This window comes from Rhinoderma darwinii, chromosome 2 (genome assembly GCF_050947455.1).
Source record: "Rhinoderma darwinii isolate aRhiDar2 chromosome 2, aRhiDar2.hap1, whole genome shotgun sequence".
In the NCBI taxonomy this organism is placed as follows: domain Eukaryota; kingdom Metazoa; phylum Chordata; class Amphibia; order Anura; family Rhinodermatidae; genus Rhinoderma; species Rhinoderma darwinii.
The window spans coordinates 107,379,148-107,400,035 of record NC_134688.1 but is presented as its reverse complement, the minus strand read 5'-3'; the positions used below and the strand labels follow the sequence as shown (position 1 = coordinate 107,400,035).

At 41.1% G+C, this 20,888-nt stretch overlaps 1 protein-coding gene across 1 annotated transcript in view; it reads right to left on the bottom strand.

Annotated features, from left to right (window-relative positions):
- Window positions 1–467: 467 nt before the first annotated feature.
- LOC142740755 (retinol dehydrogenase 7-like) overlaps window positions 468–20,888 on the bottom strand; it is a 60,852-nt gene continuing 40,431 nt past the window's right edge. The window contains exons 4-5 of the mRNA XM_075850176.1: window positions 4,122–4,288; window positions 468–845 (exon numbers count right to left, since the gene is read on the bottom strand). Coding sequence (XP_075706291.1) covers window positions 607–845; window positions 4,122–4,288 — 406 coding nt within the window. The 3' untranslated portion in view covers window positions 468–606. The remainder of the gene's footprint in view (window positions 846–4,121; window positions 4,289–20,888) is intronic.

The following is a 20,888-nucleotide window of genomic DNA, read 5'->3' as shown; positions in this document are numbered from 1 at the left end:
TCAAGGTGTGCTGACTGTGGCGGGTTGGGGTGTTTTTAGTTGGTGAAATTGGTGGGGAAGGGATTCATCGTAGGTATGGTCCCCCTCAAATTATACAATTATTGGGGTTCTGGCTTATTTGGACTCCTGCTGGATGGTGTTTCCGGGAGGGGGAATTCAATATAGCCATCTGCGGCTGGTTACGCTGCCCCTGAGCCTTTGGGGAAATCGTCTGAGGTTAAATAGAGGCATGGGCAGCCTAGCTCCGTTTTCTTTTTGGTAGCTTCAAGGACCACTTTCTGTCTGGGTGATTTTAATGCGAAGTGTATTAGTGGTGTGATTTTGTGTTGCATGTTTAGCATGTACGACTGGAGCTTTCCGGATGTAGAAGCTAAGCATAAACAAAAAACATGATGTGAACAGGGCCTTAAATAAAGACGATAGAAAAACATCTGACATGTCACACAATAATTTGATGATACGTTTTTAATAAAAGCATTAATATGTGCCACTGAAAAATACAAACAACTCCTTATTAGATGTACCGTATTTGACCAAAAATTAGTATTATTACATCTCAGTCAGTGATGAAATTTTTATTTGAATTACAACACATTTTATTCTAAATTAGCCACATTTGGTTGTGCTTTGTACTGCATGGGCTGGCTTAGGTGCAGAGCGACACAGCAAAAAGTCAGATACCGTGGTAGGGAGGTATGATACAGGGATGTAGAAGAGCTTAGAGTCCCAACCAGGAGAATATCTTGTCCAAGGGTACACAGCAGTCAAGGCATGCTCCATATAGTTTGTAACCTGGTACGTCTTAGGACTGGCTGCTCCTACTAAACCCTTCAAGGCCTGCTCAACTGTAGAAGAATAAGTGAAAATGTTATGCTACCAAATATTACGTTCTCCATTTGTTCACACAAATAAGTATTTTCAGTGGTTCTTTCTAAACAAACAAACACACAAAAAACAGCTTGCCAAAATTCCCATTTTTTGCAAAAGAGTCAGAGCCTTAAAGGGGTGTTCCCATCTAAACATTTCTGGCATATCCACAGGATATGCCATAAGTCGGTGATATGTGTGGGAGAATTGGGGTTCCGTATCCCCTGTTTAGTGATTCAAGCCAGATGCACACCCTTTAAAAAGTCAATGGAGAGGTGACCGCGTAAAATACACAGCGGAAAAAAAAAATAAAAAAAAATGGTATGTGTGAATGGAAATCCTTATTATGGTTGCATTATAAGACTTGTGGTTGACTGCTGGGAATTTTACAAATAATGGATTAAATACATTAAGAGCTTCAAGATAAAACTCAATGTTAGGGTGAAGATACAATATGCTTAGGTAGTCATGTAAAGTGAAAGGTATTAAATGTTTGTCATATGACACACAGCTTCTGACTAAGGGTATGTTCACACGCAAACTCAAAAACGTCTGAAAATACAGAGCTGTTTTCAAGCGAAAACAGGTCCTGATTTTCAGAAGTTTTTGTAGCAACTCGCGTTTTTTGCAGTGTATTTTACGGCTGTTTTTGGAGCTGTTTTTCAATGGAGTCAATGAAAAACTGCTCCAAAAACGTCGCAAGAAATGACCTGCACGTCTTTTGACGCGGCGTCTTTTTACTCGCCGTTTTTTGAAAACTACGTGTAAGATTACGCCTCGTGGGAACAGAACACCGTAAATCCCATTGCAAGCAGTGGGCAGATGTTTGGAGGCGTAATTCGAGGTATAAACGGGCCAAATTATATCTGAAAACACATCGTGTGAACATACCGCATAAGGCTTCTGAATTACTTATTGACCCGTATATTCAGGGCTTGTCCACACGTAGGGTTTTTCCATCCGGAATTGCGGACGAAAAATAAACAGCAGAATACAGTAGCAGCAAAGTAGGTGAGATTTAACAAATCGCTGTGTAAAAATTCCGACCACAAATTCTGACCTGCGTATTTTTCGGACCGCAGCATGTCAATTCCTGAGGCGGAAAGTGGACTGAATTTATGCTTTTTTCAGAGGAGATTTCACCATCTCCCACCATTATGAAAAACGCAGCACAATACGCACCATTTTCTGCAGTAAAAAAAACACAGGAAATGGTGCGTTTTTTCCACAGCTGATGTCTGCTACTTTCAACAGAGTTCCTGCAGAAATGTTCTGCATTTTAGTTACGTGTGGACAGGCGCTTTTGGTGTGTTGTTCTGGGCTTTAAACCTGTGCTATTGTAAATGCATACCTCCTAAATGTCCCGGATTCAGCGGGACAGTCCCGGAATCTGGGCGGTGTCCCGGACGGACAGGGGTATGTCCCGCTGTCAACTGTGTCTGCATCCTCAGGACGCAGATACAGTTGAACCCAATTCTGAATCAGGGAACTATCAGCTCCCCGCTTCAAAATTAGTTCAGAGTGGAGGAGCAGAGTGTGCTCCTCCACACGCCGAGGACTCCCCGGGCACAGAGCTTTAAGCACTGTGCTCGGGGAAGCCCTTGATGTCACAGACTATATATGAGTGGTTACTCCTTGAGTTGCCGATGATCTGGCCAGGGATTCTGCTCCTAGAGGGAACCCCTGAGGTCACTGTTCATTTATGGACATTGACGTCAGGGGCTCCTCCTGGAGCGGAATCCCTGGCCGAAGTCGGCAACGGGGATTCCGCTCAAGGAGTAGCCACTGACCATATATGGACAGTGACATCAGAGCTTCCCTCTAGGAGCGGAATCCCTAGCCTCTGCTTGCTCTGGCTGGGGATACCGCTCCTACATGGAGTCCCAATGGTGCTATCAACACGGGGGGGGGGGTGCTATCTTCAAGGGGGGTGTGGCACTATCGACATGGACACTGGCACTATATAGGGGCACTATCTACAGGGGACACTCCGGTGCTAGGCCAGCTAGGGGGGAATTATACAGTATGGGGCAGCTATGGGGGCATTATGCTGTATAGGGGCAGCTATGGGGGCATTATACTGTATGGGGCAGCAATGGGGGCATTAAACTGTACGGGGCTGTGTATGCCGCTTTTTTTGTCCCTATTTGTGATACTTGAAAGGTGGGATGTATATAAATGTATTCAAAAAACGATCTCCGATCTGTGAGACAGTTCGTCAATCGGCACTCGTTTGCTCCTTTCACAAGGAGCAACGATGATCGATTATGTATAGGAACGAGCAATCGTTATTACCATCATTCGTCCCTATACAATTCGATCATGTCTGCAACACATCACGCTGATTACACAGCGAGACGTGCTGCCGACTAGTGAGCATTTTATTGGCCGCACAAACGTCTCGTTCATCGGCTGATCGTTGCCCTGTTTACATAGGGCAATTGTCGGGAACGAGTGTTCATATGATCGTTTGTTTGTCCGATCATTGTCCCGTGTAAAATTGCCTTTACTCTCCATGCTCATTCTATTGTTCTGTTTTTTTTCAATGACCATTTATTACACCACTTCTCTGCTCTAATGTGTATATATATGTTTCTTCAGATATTTTGTAATACCATGACTGATGAAGAGACCTAAGCAGTCTTGAAAGCTTGCTGTTCATCATTTATTTTTGTTAGCCATTAAAATGCATCTCATCTGCAAAACTGCTATTTTGTTTCTCTTACTGAGAGCAATAAAACTTTATTGTACATATATATCATAGGTAACAATTTTTTTTTATTTTTAGCATCATGCAAAGGTCTGTTGTCATAATTTGTGGATACAAGTGTCTGTACTTGAGTCCGTAATGCCTCTGAGTTGCTTCGGCAACCGTTCTATAAGTCTGTATATTACGGCTGTGTTGTTTCCGCGTGTCATCCGTATTTCGCAGTCAGCAATAATACGAAGGTCAAGTGATTGGATTACCCAGTCATTTCCTAGTAACGTAATGCGCACAGCAGACCCATGGACTTGATTGGCGACATGGGTCCACAAAAACGGACAGGGATAGGACATATAATTTGCAAAACAGAAAAACGGATCCGCAAAAAACACTAATGTGTGCATGGCTTCATAGAGATGAATAGGTCAGTGTGCTATTCACAGAAAATTCGAATATCACACTGAAAAAAAAAGGTTGTGTGCACGAGTACTTACACTAAGCAGCAACAATGGTTTTCTGACACATTAAGCAGTATCTGTATACAACTTACATTTCTCATAGTATTGTTTGCCATAGCTTTCTTTAGTTCCTGTGGGAAGATTATCCCAGAGACGCTGTAAATTATTTATATGACGATCAACTGAGAGTGTCATCATTGTTTTGAAACAACCTGGTTCTATGAGGGAGACTTTCACTCCAAATTCACGTAATTCCCTCCTGTAGACGAAAAAAGTGTTGCGTTTGTGTTAGTTTTGGCAGCACCATAAATAAATAATAATCTTAATTTATATAGGGCCAACATAGTCTGCAGCCCTTTACATTTGGGGCGGTAAAGGCCTATTCACATCACCGTTGCACTTCCATTGAGGGGTTCCGTCGGAAGTTTCTGTCGGGTTAACCCCTCAACAGAAAAGCAAACGGAATCCTAAGCTTCCGTTTGCATCACCATTAAAATCAATGGTGACGGAAACGTTGCTAAAGGTTTCTGTTTGCCACCGTTGTGATAGGGTTGCGTTGTTTTGAAGGAATCAATAGCGCAGTCGACTGCGCTATTGATTCCGTCAAAAACTACGGAACCCTGTCACGATGGTGACAAACAGAAACCTTTAGCAACGTTTCCGTCACCATTGGTATCAACGGTGATGTGAACACAGCCTAACAAAAAAGTAAAATGACAAGTAATCCACACAAATAAGCAAACAATAAGAAGGTAAGACCCTGCCCATTTGAGTTTACAATCTAAATGTTCTGGGAGAAGACACACAATGATGCGATTGCGGGGAGACAATGGGTTATCAAGACAGCCGGGAATCATCTTGGTCCTCCTATTAACCCCTGGCAGATGCAGGTCTTAATATGAAAGTGTTGAAGTGTATTGTACCAGCGATCGCATGTTGTAAAAAAATAAATAAAAAGCAAATAGTGTTTTATTAGATTTCTTTAGAATATATAAAAGAAAAATCATTAAAAACAAAGTCAAATGTTTTCAATAAAATAATGTAAATAAATAAATAAAAACATAATTAGTATCGCTGCATCTGTAACGTACCCAACTATTAACCCCTTCCCGCAATTTGTCGTATACTTAGGGCAAATGGATGGCACCGGCTCAGAAGCTAAGTCGGTGCCATCATCCCCACATGTCAGCTGTATGTTACAGCTGATACCTTGCTGTAATGGCGGGGACCGAAATGAGCTCCAATTAACCTGCGATCGCTGCATTTAAGGGATTTGCAGCTCATCGGCACTCCAGCAATGCAATTGCTGGAGTAGCGGTAGCGGCAATGGCAAACAGAGGCCTAATACTGGCCTCCTGGTCTGCTTTTTACGGAAGCCTTCCAGACCCCGCTCGGAGGCGGGGCCTGAAAGTCTTCTGTAGCCAACGGCAAGATGGCATCGGCTCAGGAGCTCAGTCAGCGTCATCAGTGGTGGATGTCAGCTATATGTTACAGCTGACATCTACCTGCAGCGGCAGGAACTGGAGCTAACTCCGATTCCTGCCATTAACCCCTTAGGTGCAGCGATCGCAGGGCTGCCGATTGCTGCTATAGCAACAGGAGGCCTAACAATGGCCTCTGCTCTGCCATTACGTAAGGTGATTAGGCCCCACCCAGAAGGTGAAGCCTAATCGGCTTGCGGTCAGTAAACGACTGACAGATCTAATACATTGCACTACATAGGTAGTGCAATGTATTAGAAAAAAAAAATCAGACAGTTAGACCTTCAAGTCCCTTAGCGGGATTAAAAAAAGAAAAGTGAAAAAAAAGTTGTAAAAAAAATAATGAACGTTTCAAGTCCTTAATTATTGAAAATAAATAAATAAACCATACATATTTGGTATCGCCGTGACCGTAATGGCCTGAACTATAAAAATATTGTGTTATTTATTCCATGTGGTGAACAGCGTAAAAAATACGTAAGAAAACAATTCCAGAATTTCCGTTTTTTTGGTCACTTTGCCCTACAAAAATTGGAATAAAAGTCAAATCTATCCAAAAATGGTACCTATAAAACTATAACTCGTCTTGCAAACGATAAGCCCTCATACAGCTCCATAGACTAAAAAATGTAAAAAGTTATGGTTCTCACAACATGGCGACAGAAAAAAGACATTCTTTTTACAAAAGTAATTTTATAGTGCAAAAAGTTGTGAAACATAAAAAAGTGCTATAAATTTGGTATCGCCGGAATTGTACTGACCCGCAGAATAACGCATGGTGAACGTTTCATTAAAAAACCCCTAAAAAAACATTGCCAGAATAGCTGTTTTTTTGTCATCTTGCCTCCAAAAAAATAGGATAAAAAGTGATCAAAAAGTCGCAAGTACCGCAAAATGGTACCAATAATAACTACAGCTCATCCCGCAAAAAAAACAGCCCTCATACCACTACGTCTATAAAAAAAATGTAATTAGTTAAGGCTCCAATAAGTCAGGAAATAAAAAATATCCAGTTGTGCAGTCCCGAAGGGAAAGTTTCTTCTGCCCCTGTTATCCCAGGACAACAATTGCCAACAAAATCCCCCAAACTGCAAAGGTCCAGAGTGTGGACCAAAAGGGGGATAAGGAAGGACATTTATCAGTTCGACACTGGCCTGTGCAGAAAGGATTGCTTCACAGCGTAACACACATCTATAGATTATTTAACTTTTTTTTTTAGCCCATTATTATACCATCTGACTATGCCCCTGATGTACTCTGCCCGTCTTACATATGTCCCCATATTATAAACGGAAACACCAGCACTCAAATAAAACTACTACCAAGCAAAATCCACGCTCCAAAAGCCAAATGGCGCTCCCTCTTTCTGAGCCCTACAGTGTGCCCAAACAGCTGTTTACTTCCATATATATGGCATTGCAATACCCAGGAGAACCCTTTTAACTATTTTTGGGATGCTTGCTTACAGTGGCACAAGCTGGGCACGACTTATTTGCCACTGACTTGGCATATCTAGGGTAAAATGTAATTTTTACTTTGCACCATCTGCAGCGCATCCATTTATGGAAAAATCCTGTGGGATGAAAATGCTCACTACACCCCTAAGTGAACACCTTGAGGGGTGTAGTTTCCAAAATGGGGTCACCTCTGGGGGGTTTCCACTGTTTTGGTTCCACAGGGGCTTTGCAAATGCGACATAGCGCACAAAAACCAATCCAGCAAAATCTGCACTCCAAAAGCCAAATGGCGCTCCTTCCATTCTGAGCCCCACAGTGTGCCCAAACAGCAGTTAATGACCACATGTGCATTATTGCCATACACAGGAGAAATTGCTCTACAAATGTTGGGGTGCTTTTTCTCCTTAATTTGTTGAGAACTGAAAAATATTGAGCTAAAGCTACGTCTTATTGGAAAGAAAAAAATTTCTATCTTCACTGCTCAATGCAAACAAAAACTATGAAACACCTGTGGGGTCAGAATGCTCACTATACCCCTAGAAGAATTCCTCAAGGGGTGTAGTATCCCAAATGGAGTCACTTTTGGGTAGTTTCCACTGTACTGGTACCTTAGGGGCTTTGCAAAAGAGACATGGTGTCATAAAACCAATCCACCAAAATCTGTGCTCCAAAAGCCAAATGGCACTCCTTCTCTTCTGATCCTTGTCGTGTGCCCAAACAGCAGTTTATGACCACATATGGGATATTTCCGTACTCCAGAGAAGTTTCTTTACAAAGGTTGGGGTTATTTTTTTCCTTTATTTGTTGAGAAAATGTAACATTTTGAACTAAAGCTACGTCTTATTGAAGAAAACGTTTTTTGTTTTTTTTCACTGCCCAATTCTAATAAAATCTATGAAACACCTCTGTGATTAAAATGCTCACTACAGCCCTAGACTAATTCCTCAAGGGGTATAGTTTCGTAAATGTAGTCACTTTTGGGTAGTTTCCAATGTACTGGTACCTTAGGGGCTTTGCAAAAGCAAAATGGTGCCAAGAAACCAATCCAGCAAAATCTGAAGTCCAAAAACCAAATGGCGCTCCTCTTCTGAGCCCTGCCGTGTGCCCAAACAGCAGTTTATTCCCACGTATGGAGTATTTCATAGGCTGTTTTCTTTTCTTTTTTTTTTAAGCCAGAACAAATGCCGTGTGAACATGGCCTAAAGCGGGCCATACATGACTTTAAACATCCGAAAGATTTCCAACTACTCTTCCAACTGTTTACTATTTCAAAAACTGAGCTGCTGTATGGAGATCTCGTAATTTGAGAACATTGCACCATTATCTTTAATTTTTTTTATTCCTATGTTTTTTTATCATTTTGATTAGAGACGAGCAATTTGATTCTACGCATAGCAAATTCGTTATGAACTTCACAAAAGTTTCGGACTTTAGTGAACCTGAAACTTTTGGAATTCATTCTGCACTTATTGCTCAAAATGGCGGTCACCATTTTACACATCATAAGAAGGCAAGAAGACAGAGCAGAAGTATGACATATTAAAAAAACGGCACGTAAAAAGACGCTGTGTAAAAGAAGGAGCATGTCACTTCTTGAGCCAATTTTGATGCTGTTTTTCACAGGGTCAATTGAAAAACAGCTCTTAAAACGGCTTTAACCCCTTCGCGCCATTTCACGTAACTGTACGTGATGGGATGTGGTCTGTTCGCGCATCTCCACGTACAGTTACGTGAACGCTTTAAACTGTCACCGCACCGGGATGTGCGGCGGCAGTTTAAAACAGACGGCTGTCCGAGACAGCCTAGCAGTTGAGGATGCCGGCCGAGGACCAATCACAGCTGTCCTCGGCCGGCGATCGCTGTGATTGGTCCATCAGTGCAGATGGATCAATCACAGCTTAGTATAATTTATTTTGACAGGTAGAACATTGCATTTTAGGAAATACGGCTGTCCAAGACAGCCTAGCAACAGGGGATGCTGGCCGATGACCAACCACAGCTGTCCTCGGCCGGCAATCGCTGTGACTGGTCCATCAATGCTGATGGACCAATCACAGTTTATTATGACAGTTGGAGAGGGGAGCTTAGTGTAGTCTCCGTCTCTGACTGCTTCACTTCTGTCAGGGAAGCGATCAGAGAAGGAGCTATTGCTAGTTAGAGAGTAAATTAATAATTAACTATATAAATTAACCCCTGGATCACTCAGCAGCCAATCTACTGTGCCCTATACAGCTGTCCTGTGCCCTATACACCTGTCCTGTGCCCTATACAGGTGTCCTGTGCCCTATACAGGTGTCCTGTACCCTATACGGGTGTCCTGTGACCTATACGGCTGTCCTGTGACCTATACGGCTGTCCTGTGACCTATACGGCTGTCCTGTGACCTATACGGCTGTCCTGTGACCTATACGGGTGTGCTGTGCCCTATACGGGTGTGCTGTGCCCTATACGGGTGTGCTGTGACATATACGGGTGTGCTGTGACCTATACGGGTGTGCTGTGACCTATACGGGTGTGCTGTGCCCTATACAGGTGTCCTGTGCCCTATACAGGTGTCCTGTGCCCTATACAGCTGTCCTGTGCCCTATACAGCTGTCCTGTGACCTATATATTATCTCATCGCTATCGTCCTGTGTTCTGCGCCTAATTGGGACGTACCAAACTCCATCCACCTGCGTTTGACACCTGTTACCCGGGAGTTTTTGTAGCTATATTTTAAAAAATACCTTTGTTTTAGGGAATTAGTTATTCTATAAAATAAACAATAAAAAAAACACACAAAAAAAACACACAAAAAAACCCTAAAAAAAGACAAAAAAAGTTTTACGTTACTTTCAACACCAGTGACACTTTGTTACCAAGTTTACAGAAGAAAAAAAAAATGACTAAGCGTCTGTATACTGCCAAAGAGGCATGTGCCATGCTCTTTGAGGACTCTGATTCTGGTAGTGGGGAAGAGGTGACATTTTTAGTGTCCTCTTCGTCTAGTGACTCATCTACTGATGAACCGCCACGTAGGCATCCAAGGGTAGGCGTCAGTAGTGCACAATCGCAGCCCAGTACAGCTGACTCCACATGGATCCCCGCAGATAATTTTGTGCCCCAGGTGCCTGAATTCACTGCGACTCCAGGCATCAATGTAGATACCGCAGGCTTCATTGAAATGAACTATTTCCAACTGTTCTTCACTGATGACCTTGTAAATTTGATTGTGGCACAAACAAACATCTATGCGGAGCAATTTATTTCCCGCAATCCAAATAGTTTTTATGCCAGGCCCCAAAAATGGACCCCCACAAACCCCACTGAAATCCAGCAGTTCTGGGGACTTCTATTGAGTATGGGCATTACCAAAAAACCCAAGATACGTTCCTATTGGAACAGAGACATCCTTTATCATTCCCCTCTTTATTTTCTTGCCATGCCCAGGGCCCGTTTTGAAATTTTATTAAAATTCCTTCACTATAGCAATAATGATGAGTGCCCACCCCCAAACGACCCCAATTATGATAGACTGTATAAAGTTAGGCCAGTAGTTGACCACTACAACTCAAAATTCAGTCAGGTCTATACGCCCCAAAAATGCCTTGCAGTGGACGAATCCCTAGTCCACTTTAAAGGCAGATTACACTTCCGCCAGTACCTGCCCAATAAAAGGGCTAGGTATGGCGTGTAGCTGTATAAGGCCTGTGAAAGTGTGTCTGGGTATACACTGCGCTTTCGTGTATATGAAGGGAAGGATTCAAAGATCGAGCCACCAAACTGTCCCCCTGTCCTGGGAATAAGTGGGAGGATAGTATGGGATTTGCTCCACCCCATACTAGACAAAGGATACCACTTGTATGTGGACAATTTTTACAATAGCGTCCCCCTCCTGAAGTGCCTTTCTGCCAGGGACACACTAGCATGTGGCACAATTCGGCGAAATCAAAAGGGTCTCCCCAAGTCCTTTATAGAGCAGACAATGCGCCGTGGGGAAAGTAGGGCTGTTTGCTCCGAAAATTTGATGCTTGTCAAATATAAAGACAAGCGTGATGTCTTTATTTTGACTACACTGCATGCTGATCAATCCACCCCAGTTCCAGTCAGAGGAGCCACAGAGCAGACCATCAAGCCTGTGTGCATCCAGGACTATAACCAATTCATGGGAGGGGTGGATCTTTCGGACCAGGTACTGCAGCCCTACTGTGCCCTAAGAAAATCTAAGGTGTGGTATAAAAAATTGGCGGTATACCTCACCCAAGTGGCACTCTATAACGCCTTTGTTCTCTACAGAACGGCAGGCAATACGGAGACTTTCCTGGGATTCCAAGAAAAAATTATAAAAAAAATGATTTTTGGAGACCAGGAAGCAGAGGGCATCAGTGAAGGTAGCAGCACTTCTGGGATCTCCAGAATAATACCTGGCCAGCATTTCCCGGGAGTACTTCCCCCCACAGAAAAAAAACAAAAACCCCAGAAAAGGTGTCGAGTTTGCTCAAGCAGAGGGATTAGGAAAGACACCACTCACTACTGTATGACCTGTCCCTCTAAACCAGGCCTCTGCATCGGAGAATGCTTCCGTTTTTATCACACCTCTGTTGATATTCGTTAAATCTAATTTTTACTACTCCAATGACATCACATCCATTCCATTTATTTCTTAAATACCCCCTGGGCATTTATTTTCCAAATTAATTTGATATCTCAATAATACCGCCTCCCCCCCCCCAAAAAAAAAAATACAAATTCCCATTATACCCCTAGATGAATACTGTGCTTTGAAGGGTGCAATTTTATTAAATGAGGCATTTCTTGAACTTACTTTATGTTCTGGAGCCTCTGCAAACATAAGGTAGGCCTTCCCTTCTGAGCCCTACAGTGTGCCCAGGCAGCAGTTAATGGCCACATATGGGGTATTGGCCTTATCCAGAGAAATTGCACAACAAATTTTGGGGTGCTTTTTTTTTATTACCATTGTATAAAAGAAAAATTTGAGGATAAAGCAGAAGAAGCTTTATTGGAGAAAATTAAATTCTGCATTTTCACGGCCCAGTGTTTGCAACTTCTAAGAAGCACCTTTCGAGTCAAAATGCTCACTACACCCCTAAATAAATTCCTCAAGGAGTGTAGTTTACAAAATGGGGTCACTTTCTAGGGGTTTCCACTGTACTTGTACCTCAGTAGCTCTGCAAACGCGACATGGCACCCGAAAACCATTCCAGACAAATCTGAGCTCCAAATAGCGCTACTTCTCTTCTGAACCCTGTCGTGGGTCCAAACAGCAATTTAATACCACACATGGGGTATTCCCGTAATCGGGAGAAGTTGCTTTACAAATTTTGGGGTTCTTTTTCTCCTTTATTCCTAGTAAAAATTAAACATTTCTACGTTTTCTCAGAAAAAAAGTCGATTTTCATATTCACGGCCGAATTCCACTAAATTCTGCACAAAACCTGTGAGGTCAAAATGCTAACTAACCAACTAGAAAAATTCCTTGAGGGGTGTAGTTTCCAAAATGTGGTCACTTTTGGGGTGTTTCCACTGTTTTGGTCCCTCCAGGACGTTGCAAACGCGACATGTCACCGAAAACCAATCCAGCAAAATCTGGGCTCCAAAATCCAAATGGCGCTGTTTCTCTTCTGAGCCCTGTCATGGGTCCAAACAGCAGTTTATTACCACATATGAGGTATTCCCATAATCGGGAGAAGTTGCTTTACAAATTTTGGGTTCTTTTTCTCCTTTATTCCTAGTAAAAATTAAACATTTCTAAGTTTTCTCAGAAAAAAAGTCGATTTTCATATTCACGGCCGAATTCCACTAAATTCTGCTCAAAACCTGTGGGGTCAAAATGCTAACTATACCACTAGAAAAATTCCTTGAGGGGTGTAGTTTCCAAAATGGGGTCACTTTTGGGGTGTTTCCACTGTTTTGGTCCCTCCAGGACGTTGCAAACGCGACATGGCACCGAAAATCATTCCAGCAAAATTTGTGCTCCAAAATCCAAGTGGCGCTGTTTCCCTTCTGAGCCCTGCCGTGGGTCCAAACAGCAGTTTATTACCACATATGGAGTATTGTCGTAATCGGGAGAAAGTGCTTTATAAACGCTGGGGTTCTTTTTCTCCTTTATTCCTTGGAAAAATTAAAAAATTCTATGTTTTTTCAGAAAAAATGTGGATTTTCAATTTTACAGACTTTTTCCAATAAATTTAGCAAAAAACCTGTGGGGTTAAAATGCTAACTACACCCCTCGATAAATTCCCTGAGGGGTGTAGTTTCCAAAATGGTGTCACTTTTGGTGGCTTTTCACTGTTTTGGCACCACAAGACCTCTTCAAACCTGACATGGTGCCTAAAATATATTCTAAAAAAAGGAGGCCCCAAAATCCTCTAGGTGCTCCTTTGCTTCTGAGGTCTGTATTTCAGTCCAAGAGGACACTAGGGCCACATGTCGGATATTTCTAAAAACTGTAAAATCAGGGTAATAAATATTAAGTTGCAATTCTTGGCTAAAACCTTCTGTGGTACAATTTTTTTTTATTACAAATGAATTTTGGCAAAAAATTAGTAAATTTCACATCTATTTTGCTTTAATTCCTGTGAAACGCCTAAAGGGTTAAGAAACTTTTTGAATGCTGTTTTGAATACTTTGAGGGGTGCATTTTTAAAAATGGGGTGATTTATGGGGACTTTCCAATATATAAGGCCCTCAACGCCACTTCAGAACTGAACTGGTCCCTGTAAAAATAGCCTTTTGAAATTTTCTTGAAAATGTGAGAAATTGCTGCTAAAGTTCTAAGCCTTGTAACGTCCTAGAAAAATAAAAGGACATTCAAAAAACGATGCAACCATAAAGTAGACATATGGGGAATGTTAAGTAGTAACTATTTTGTGTGGTATTACTATCTGTCTTACAAGCAGATACATTTAAATTTCGAAAAATGCTAATTTTCACAAATCTTCTCTAAATTATGGTGTTTTTCACAAATAAATACTGAATTTATCGACCAAATTTTTTCACTAACATCAAGTGCAATATGTCACGAGAAAACAATCTCGGAATCGCTTGGCTACGTGAAAGCATTCCGGAGTTATTACAACATAAATTGACACGTCAGATTTGAAAAAATAGGCTGTGTCCTTAAGGCCAAAACAGGCTGTGTTAAAAAAGCCTCAAAAACGTTTTTGGTTTAAAAAACGACTGAAAGTCAGAGGCTGTTTTCCCTTGAAAACGGCTCCGTAATTTTCAGCCATTTTTAACCCCATTTTTAACCCCTTGAGGACGCAGCCTAGTTTGGGCCTTAAAGGGAATGTGTTGCCAGAAAAACATGTTTTTTTTAAAAAAATTAAACATTTAGTGTGTGGGTGATTAAACATTGTTCAAATTTTTTTTATTTTTTTCACGAGTCAGGAAATAGTCAGGAAATATTATAAATTAATTCTAATTTATAATACTACCCATTTTTGGTCACTAGATGGAGCTATTCCCAAAATTGCAGCATTGCAACATTGGGTTAAAAGCCCTCGCTCTAGTGAGCTCTCAGCATCCCCCCCTCCTTTATCCTGGCTAGTGCCGGGATAAACGAGGGGTTTGAACGGTGTAACCTCCTACACTGTGTGTCGCCATTTTTTGAGCTAACACACAGTGTAGTAGGTTTACATACAGTAGTAAACACACACAAACACGAACATACATTGAAATCTCTTACCTGCTCCTGCCGCCGCGGCTCCCTCCGGCCCGTCCGCTCCGTTTGCTGCCGCTGGTCCAAGTGCACAAATCCGGAAGCCGCGACCGGAAGTAGTAATATTACTGTCCGGCCGCGACTTCCGGACCACAGGAAAATGGCGCCGGACGGCGCCAATTTCGAATTGGACTGTGTGGGAGCGGCGCATGCGCAGTTCCCACACAGACGCCGTACACTGAAGTCAATGGGACGGGAGCCGTTCGCAGTCCCTATGGGACTGTGGCTGCCGTATTCCATGTCTGTATGTGTCGTTAATCGACACAGACAGAAATGGAACAAAAAATGGCAGCCCCCATAGGGAAGAAAAAGTGTAAAAATAAGAAAAAGTAAAACACAAACACACAAATGAATATAAACGTTTTTAATAAAGCACTAACATCTTTAACATATAAAAAAATAATTTGTGATGACACTGTTCCTTTAAGGCACAGAGCCCATTTTTCAAATCTGACATATTTCTCTTTATGTGGTAATTACTTCAGAATGCTTAAACCTATCCAACTGATTCTTAGTTTGTTTTCTCATGAGACATTGGGCTTTATGCTAGTGGTAACATTTGGTCAATATATTCAGTGTTTATTTGTGAAAAATAGCAAAATTTAGAGAACATTTAAAAAAAATAGCATTTTTCTGAATTTAAATGTAGCTGCTTGTAAGACAGAGGGTTTTTACCACCATTTTAGAAACTAGACCCCTCAAAATATTCAAAACAGCATTTAGAAGGTTTATTAACCCTTTAGGTTAATAATCGGTATCCGGATGTGAACTCCTGTACTGTCTTCTTTTTGTTGACGCACGGGTGATATATGGTGTGCTATCTGCACATCTGAAATCCAGGCTGCGGTTGAACACAGAGGAGGCTTAGACCTCTTATAAAAGAGATCAGCCGACTCTGTTTAGAACGACGTAGGAGATGCACTTTATTTCCTTACATACATAAAATAAAAACAAAAAATAGATACAAACAGGTATCCCTCATCCACTTTATACATTATGTATAGACATTTTCTGGATACACGGTGATTGCATTTATGGGTTAAGGAACAGGTTTGCCCTTCTCTGTGATGGTTATAACTCCGACGAAGTGTCCTTTGCGTATGCGCGTACAAAGCCTGCACGCGCAGCCCAATAGGATAACCTGTCGGCTTTCCTGTAGACTATGTCACGGAGTATGAACACTGGGTGAGAATAGGTGTGTAGACATGCGCAGTTTGAATAGGCAGACTCCGAGACTCGGCTTCGAGACATAGTATACTATGACTATTCTGGACTTCTGGGCAGTGAGTAATTAATTAAGATATAGATTACATCATGTGTTTATATGAAATGTGATGAATCAATTATAAGTATGACAGGGACTTGATCAGTGTATGTATTAGATGTTTAACCTCTTCCCGCGCTGCTCCGCAATAGTACGTCCTGCAGAGGGCTTGCTTCCCGCATCAAGACGAAGTTGCGGAGTTGTTCCCGGCGCATACTGTCCTAACGAACAGTGTCCGGGAACCGGCAGGTCAGCTGTCCCCGACAGCTGACACTCGAGCCTTGCCGGTCAGCGGACCATCGCCGCTGATTTTGGCAATTAACCCCATAAATGCGACAACGGATTGCCGTCGCCGCATTTAAGTGGTTTGAAGCACATCGGCAGCCCCCACTAAGTGATTGTGGGGGCTACCGATGCTTGTCGTGGAAATCGGAGGTCAGACAATGACCTTCGGGTTGCCATGTACGGAAGCCTCGGAGGAGCAGCCTCCTGCCGGTCCTCCGAGGCTTCATGTCAGTGTGACTGTCACGTCACAATGACAGTTGGAATGCATTACACTACGTGTGTAGTGTAAAGTATTCCAGCAGCGATCAAAGCTGCAAGTCTAAGTGTCCCCTAGTGGGACAAGTGAAAAAAGTAAAAAAAAGATAATAAAAATGTTTTCAAAAAAGTGTAAAAATAAAAGTTAGAAGTTATATAAACAAACACTGCATTTTTTTCCTATAATAAGTCTTTCATTATAGGAAAAAAATGAACACGTTAAAAAAAGTACACATATCTGGTATCACCGCATTCGTAACGACCCCAACTATAAAACTATAATGTTATTTTTCCCGCACGATGAACACCCCAAAAAAAAATCAATAAAAAACTACACCAGAATCGCTATTTTTTGGTCAGCACCCCTCCCAAAATAGAGAATAAAAAGTGATCAAAAAGTCGCATGTAGCTTAAAATAATACCGATAAAAACTACAACCCGTCCCGCACAAAACAAGCTCTTACACCGCTTTTTTGACTGAAAAATAAAAAAGTTACGGCTCTCAGAATATGGTGACACAGAAAATTAATTATTTTATAAAAAAGTGATTTTATTGCGCAAACGCTGCAAAACATAAAAAACCTATATACATATGGTTTCGCCGTAATCGTATCGACCCACACAATAAAGTAAAATTTTCATTTATAGTGCACGGTGAACGCCGCAAAAAATAAACTAAAAAACATTTTTAGTCACCCGGCTTGCAAACAAATGTTATAAAAAGTGATCAAAAAAATCGCATGTACCCCAAAATGGTACCAATGAAAAGTACAGATTGTCCCGCAACAAATAAGCCCTCACGCAGCTTCGGTGGTGAAAAAATAAAGAAGTTCTGGCTCTCAGAATATGGCGATGCAAAATGTGCAGTGTTTTCTAAAAGCGGGTAACATCCAACACCATTTATCAGTGCGACACCGGCCACGCATCTATGAGTTATTATTTATTTACCGCATTTTTATACCCTTTTATTATGCCCTGATGTTCTCCACACAGATTACATATGCCCCCCACATTATAAACTGAAATACCAGCAAAACCCCAAACAGAACTAACAAGCTAAATCTGCACTCCAAAAGCAAAATGGTGTCCCTCCCTTCTGAGCCCTGCAGCGTGCCCAAACAGCAGTTTGCGCCCACATATATGGCATCGCCATACCCGGGAGAACACGCTTAACGTTTTATGAGGTATTTGTCTTCAGTGGCACAAACTCTCCATACGCTGCGGGTGTCGGTTGTGTATTACAGCTGACACCCAGGACTAACGGACAGGAACAGCGATCGTGCGGTTACAGAAGTCTGTAAAAATAACAATATACTGCAATACATTAGTATCGCAGCATATTGTACCCGCGATCCAATGATCGCTGGTACAAGTCCCCTAAGGGGACTAATAAAATGTGTAGAACAATTAAAGTTATTAGTAGTGAGAAAGAAAAAAGTTTCAAGTTAAAAAAAAACAACCTTTTTCCATTTTTCTTCTAAAGTAATGTAAAAAAATAAACAGAATTGATATCGCTACGTCCGTAAAAGGCCGAACTATTACAATATACCATTATTTAACTCGCACGGTGAACACCGTAAAAAACTTAAATAATTTAAACCGCCAAAATCGCTGTAGTTTTCGTTTTTACCGCACGGCGAAAGCTGTAAAAACGAAAACCCCAAAAAATGGAATCAGATTTTTTTCCTATATTCCTATATTTTCCTATTTTTTTTCAGTTTCCCAGTACTTTTTACGGCACTTTAAATGGTATCAATAGAAACTACAATTCCTCCTGCAAGAAATAAGCTCTCACATCACTCTACTGACGGAAAAATAAAAAAGTTATGGCTCTAGGAAGGCGGGTAGTGAAAAACGAAAATAAGAAAGCAAAAAATGGATCAGTCCTGAAAGTGTTAATTCATTTCTAATGAAAAAAATGTATGACCACATGTGTGGTATTTCCGTACCCGGGAGAAAGAGCTTTACAAAAATTGGTTGTTTATTTCTTTTTTATCCCTTGTGAAAATGAGAAAATTCAACATTTTAGTGGAAAAAAATTGTGATATTAATTTTCTCAGCCTAATTCTAATAAATTCTGCAAAAGACGCGTGGAGTCTAAATGCTCACTATACCCCTAGAAAAATTCCTTCAGGGGTGTTTCCAAAATTGGGTAACTTGGGGGGCTTCCACTGTTTTGGTCCCTCCAGAGCGTTGCAAAGGCCCCATGGCACCGAAAAACAATCCAGCAAAATCTGTGCTCCAAAATCCAAATGGCGCTACTTCCCTTCTGAGCGCTGCCATGGGTCCAATCAGCAGTTTATTACCACATATGGGGTATTGCCGTAATCAGGAGAAAATGCTTTACAAATGTTGTGGTTCTTTTTTTCCTTTATTCCTTGTAAAAATTAAACATTTCTATGCTTTTTCAGAAAAAAAGTTGATTTTAATTTTCACTGCCTAATTCCACTAAATTCTGCAAAAAACCTGTGCGGTCAAAATGCTAACTATACACCTAGATAAATTCCTTGAGAGGTGTAGTTTCCAAAATGGGGTCACTTTTGGAGGGTTTCCCCTGTTTTGGTCTCTCCAGGGCGTTGCAAACCCGACATGGCACCGAAAACCAATCCAGCAAAATCTGTGCTCCAAAATCCAAATGGCACTCCTTCCTTTCTGAGCGCTGCTGTGGGTCCAATCAGCAGTTTATTACCACATAAGGGATATTGCTGTAATCAGGAGACATTGCTTTACAAATGTTGGGGTGATTTTCTTCATTATTCCTCGTAAATATTAAAAATGTCTATGTTTTTTCAGAAAAAAAGTAGATTTTCATTTTTACAGACTAATTCCAATATATTTAGCGAAAAACCTGTGTGGTCAAAATGCTAACTATACCCCTAGATAAATTCCTTGATAGATGTAGTTTCCAAAATGGGGTCACTTTTGGAGGGTTTCCCCTGTTTTGGTCCCTCCAGGGCGTTGCAAACACGACATGGAACCGAAAACCAATCCAGCAAAATCCTTGCTCCAAAATCCAAATGGCGCTCCTTCCCTTCTGAGCCTTGCTGTGGGTCCAATCAGCAGTTTATTACCACATATGGGATATTGCCGTAATCGGGAGACATTGCTTTACATATGTTGGGGTGCATTTTCTTTATTATGTCTTGTAAATATTACAAATTTCTATGTTTTTTCAGAAAGGGGTATAGTTTCCAAAATGGGGTAACTTTTGGGGTGTTTCCACTGTTTTGGCACCACAAGACCTCTTCAAACCTGACAAGGTGCCTAAAATATATTCTAAAAAAAGGACGCCCAAAATCCCCTGGGTGCTCCTTTGCTTCTGAGGCCGTTGCTTCAGTCCATTATCACACTAGGGCCACATGTGGGATATTTCTAAAAACTGCAGAAACTGGGCAATAAATATTGAGTTGCATTTCTCTGGTAAAGCCTTCTGTGTTACAAGAAAAAAATGTATTAGAAATGAATTTCGGCAAAAAAAATAAAATTTGTAAATCTGACCTCTACTTTGCTTTAATTCCTGTGAAACGCCTAAAGGGTTAAAACACTTTATGAATGCTGATTCGAATACCTTGAGGGGTTTAGTTTTCAAAATGGGGTGACTTCTGGGGATTTTCTAATATATAAGGCCCTCAAAGCCACCTCAGATCTGAACTGGTCCCTGAATAAATAGCCTTTTGAAATTTTCTTTAAAATATGAGAAATTGCTGCTAAAGTTCTAAGCCTTGTAACGTCCTAGAAAAATTAAAAGACGTTCAAAAAACGATGCAAACATAAAGTAGACATATGGGAAATGTGAACTAGTAACTATTTTGTGTGGTATTACTATCTGTTTTACAAGCAGATACGTTTAAATTTAGAAAATGCAAAATTTTTTCTAAATTGTGGTGTTTTTCAGAAATAAATACCAAAATTATCGCCACCATTTTTTCACTAACATAAAGTACAACATGTCACGAGAAAACAATCTCAGAATCACTTGGATAGGTAAAAACATTCCAACGTTATTACCACATAAAGTAACACATGTCAGATTTGAAAAAATCGGCTGGGTCCTGAAGGCCAAAACAGGCTGTGTCCTGAAGGGGTTAATATTTATCACTATGCACTTGCCATTATTTTCCTACTTAGGGATATATGTAATATGTCTCTATATTTTACAAAAACGTATGTTTATAATATTTTTTCACTAAATGGATGTAATCATACAATTATATGTTGCATGGTATTTAAACCACATGTTACACATTGCCAGAACTGCTTGAGAAAGGTCCGAACTAGGACTGAAACGTTGCAATCTACCATATGGGTGAATAAAAGCTTTTTTCACTTTCTTGATACCATTATGTGGAGTGCTGCCTATTCTTTGAATAGATAGATAGAATAGATAGATAGATAGA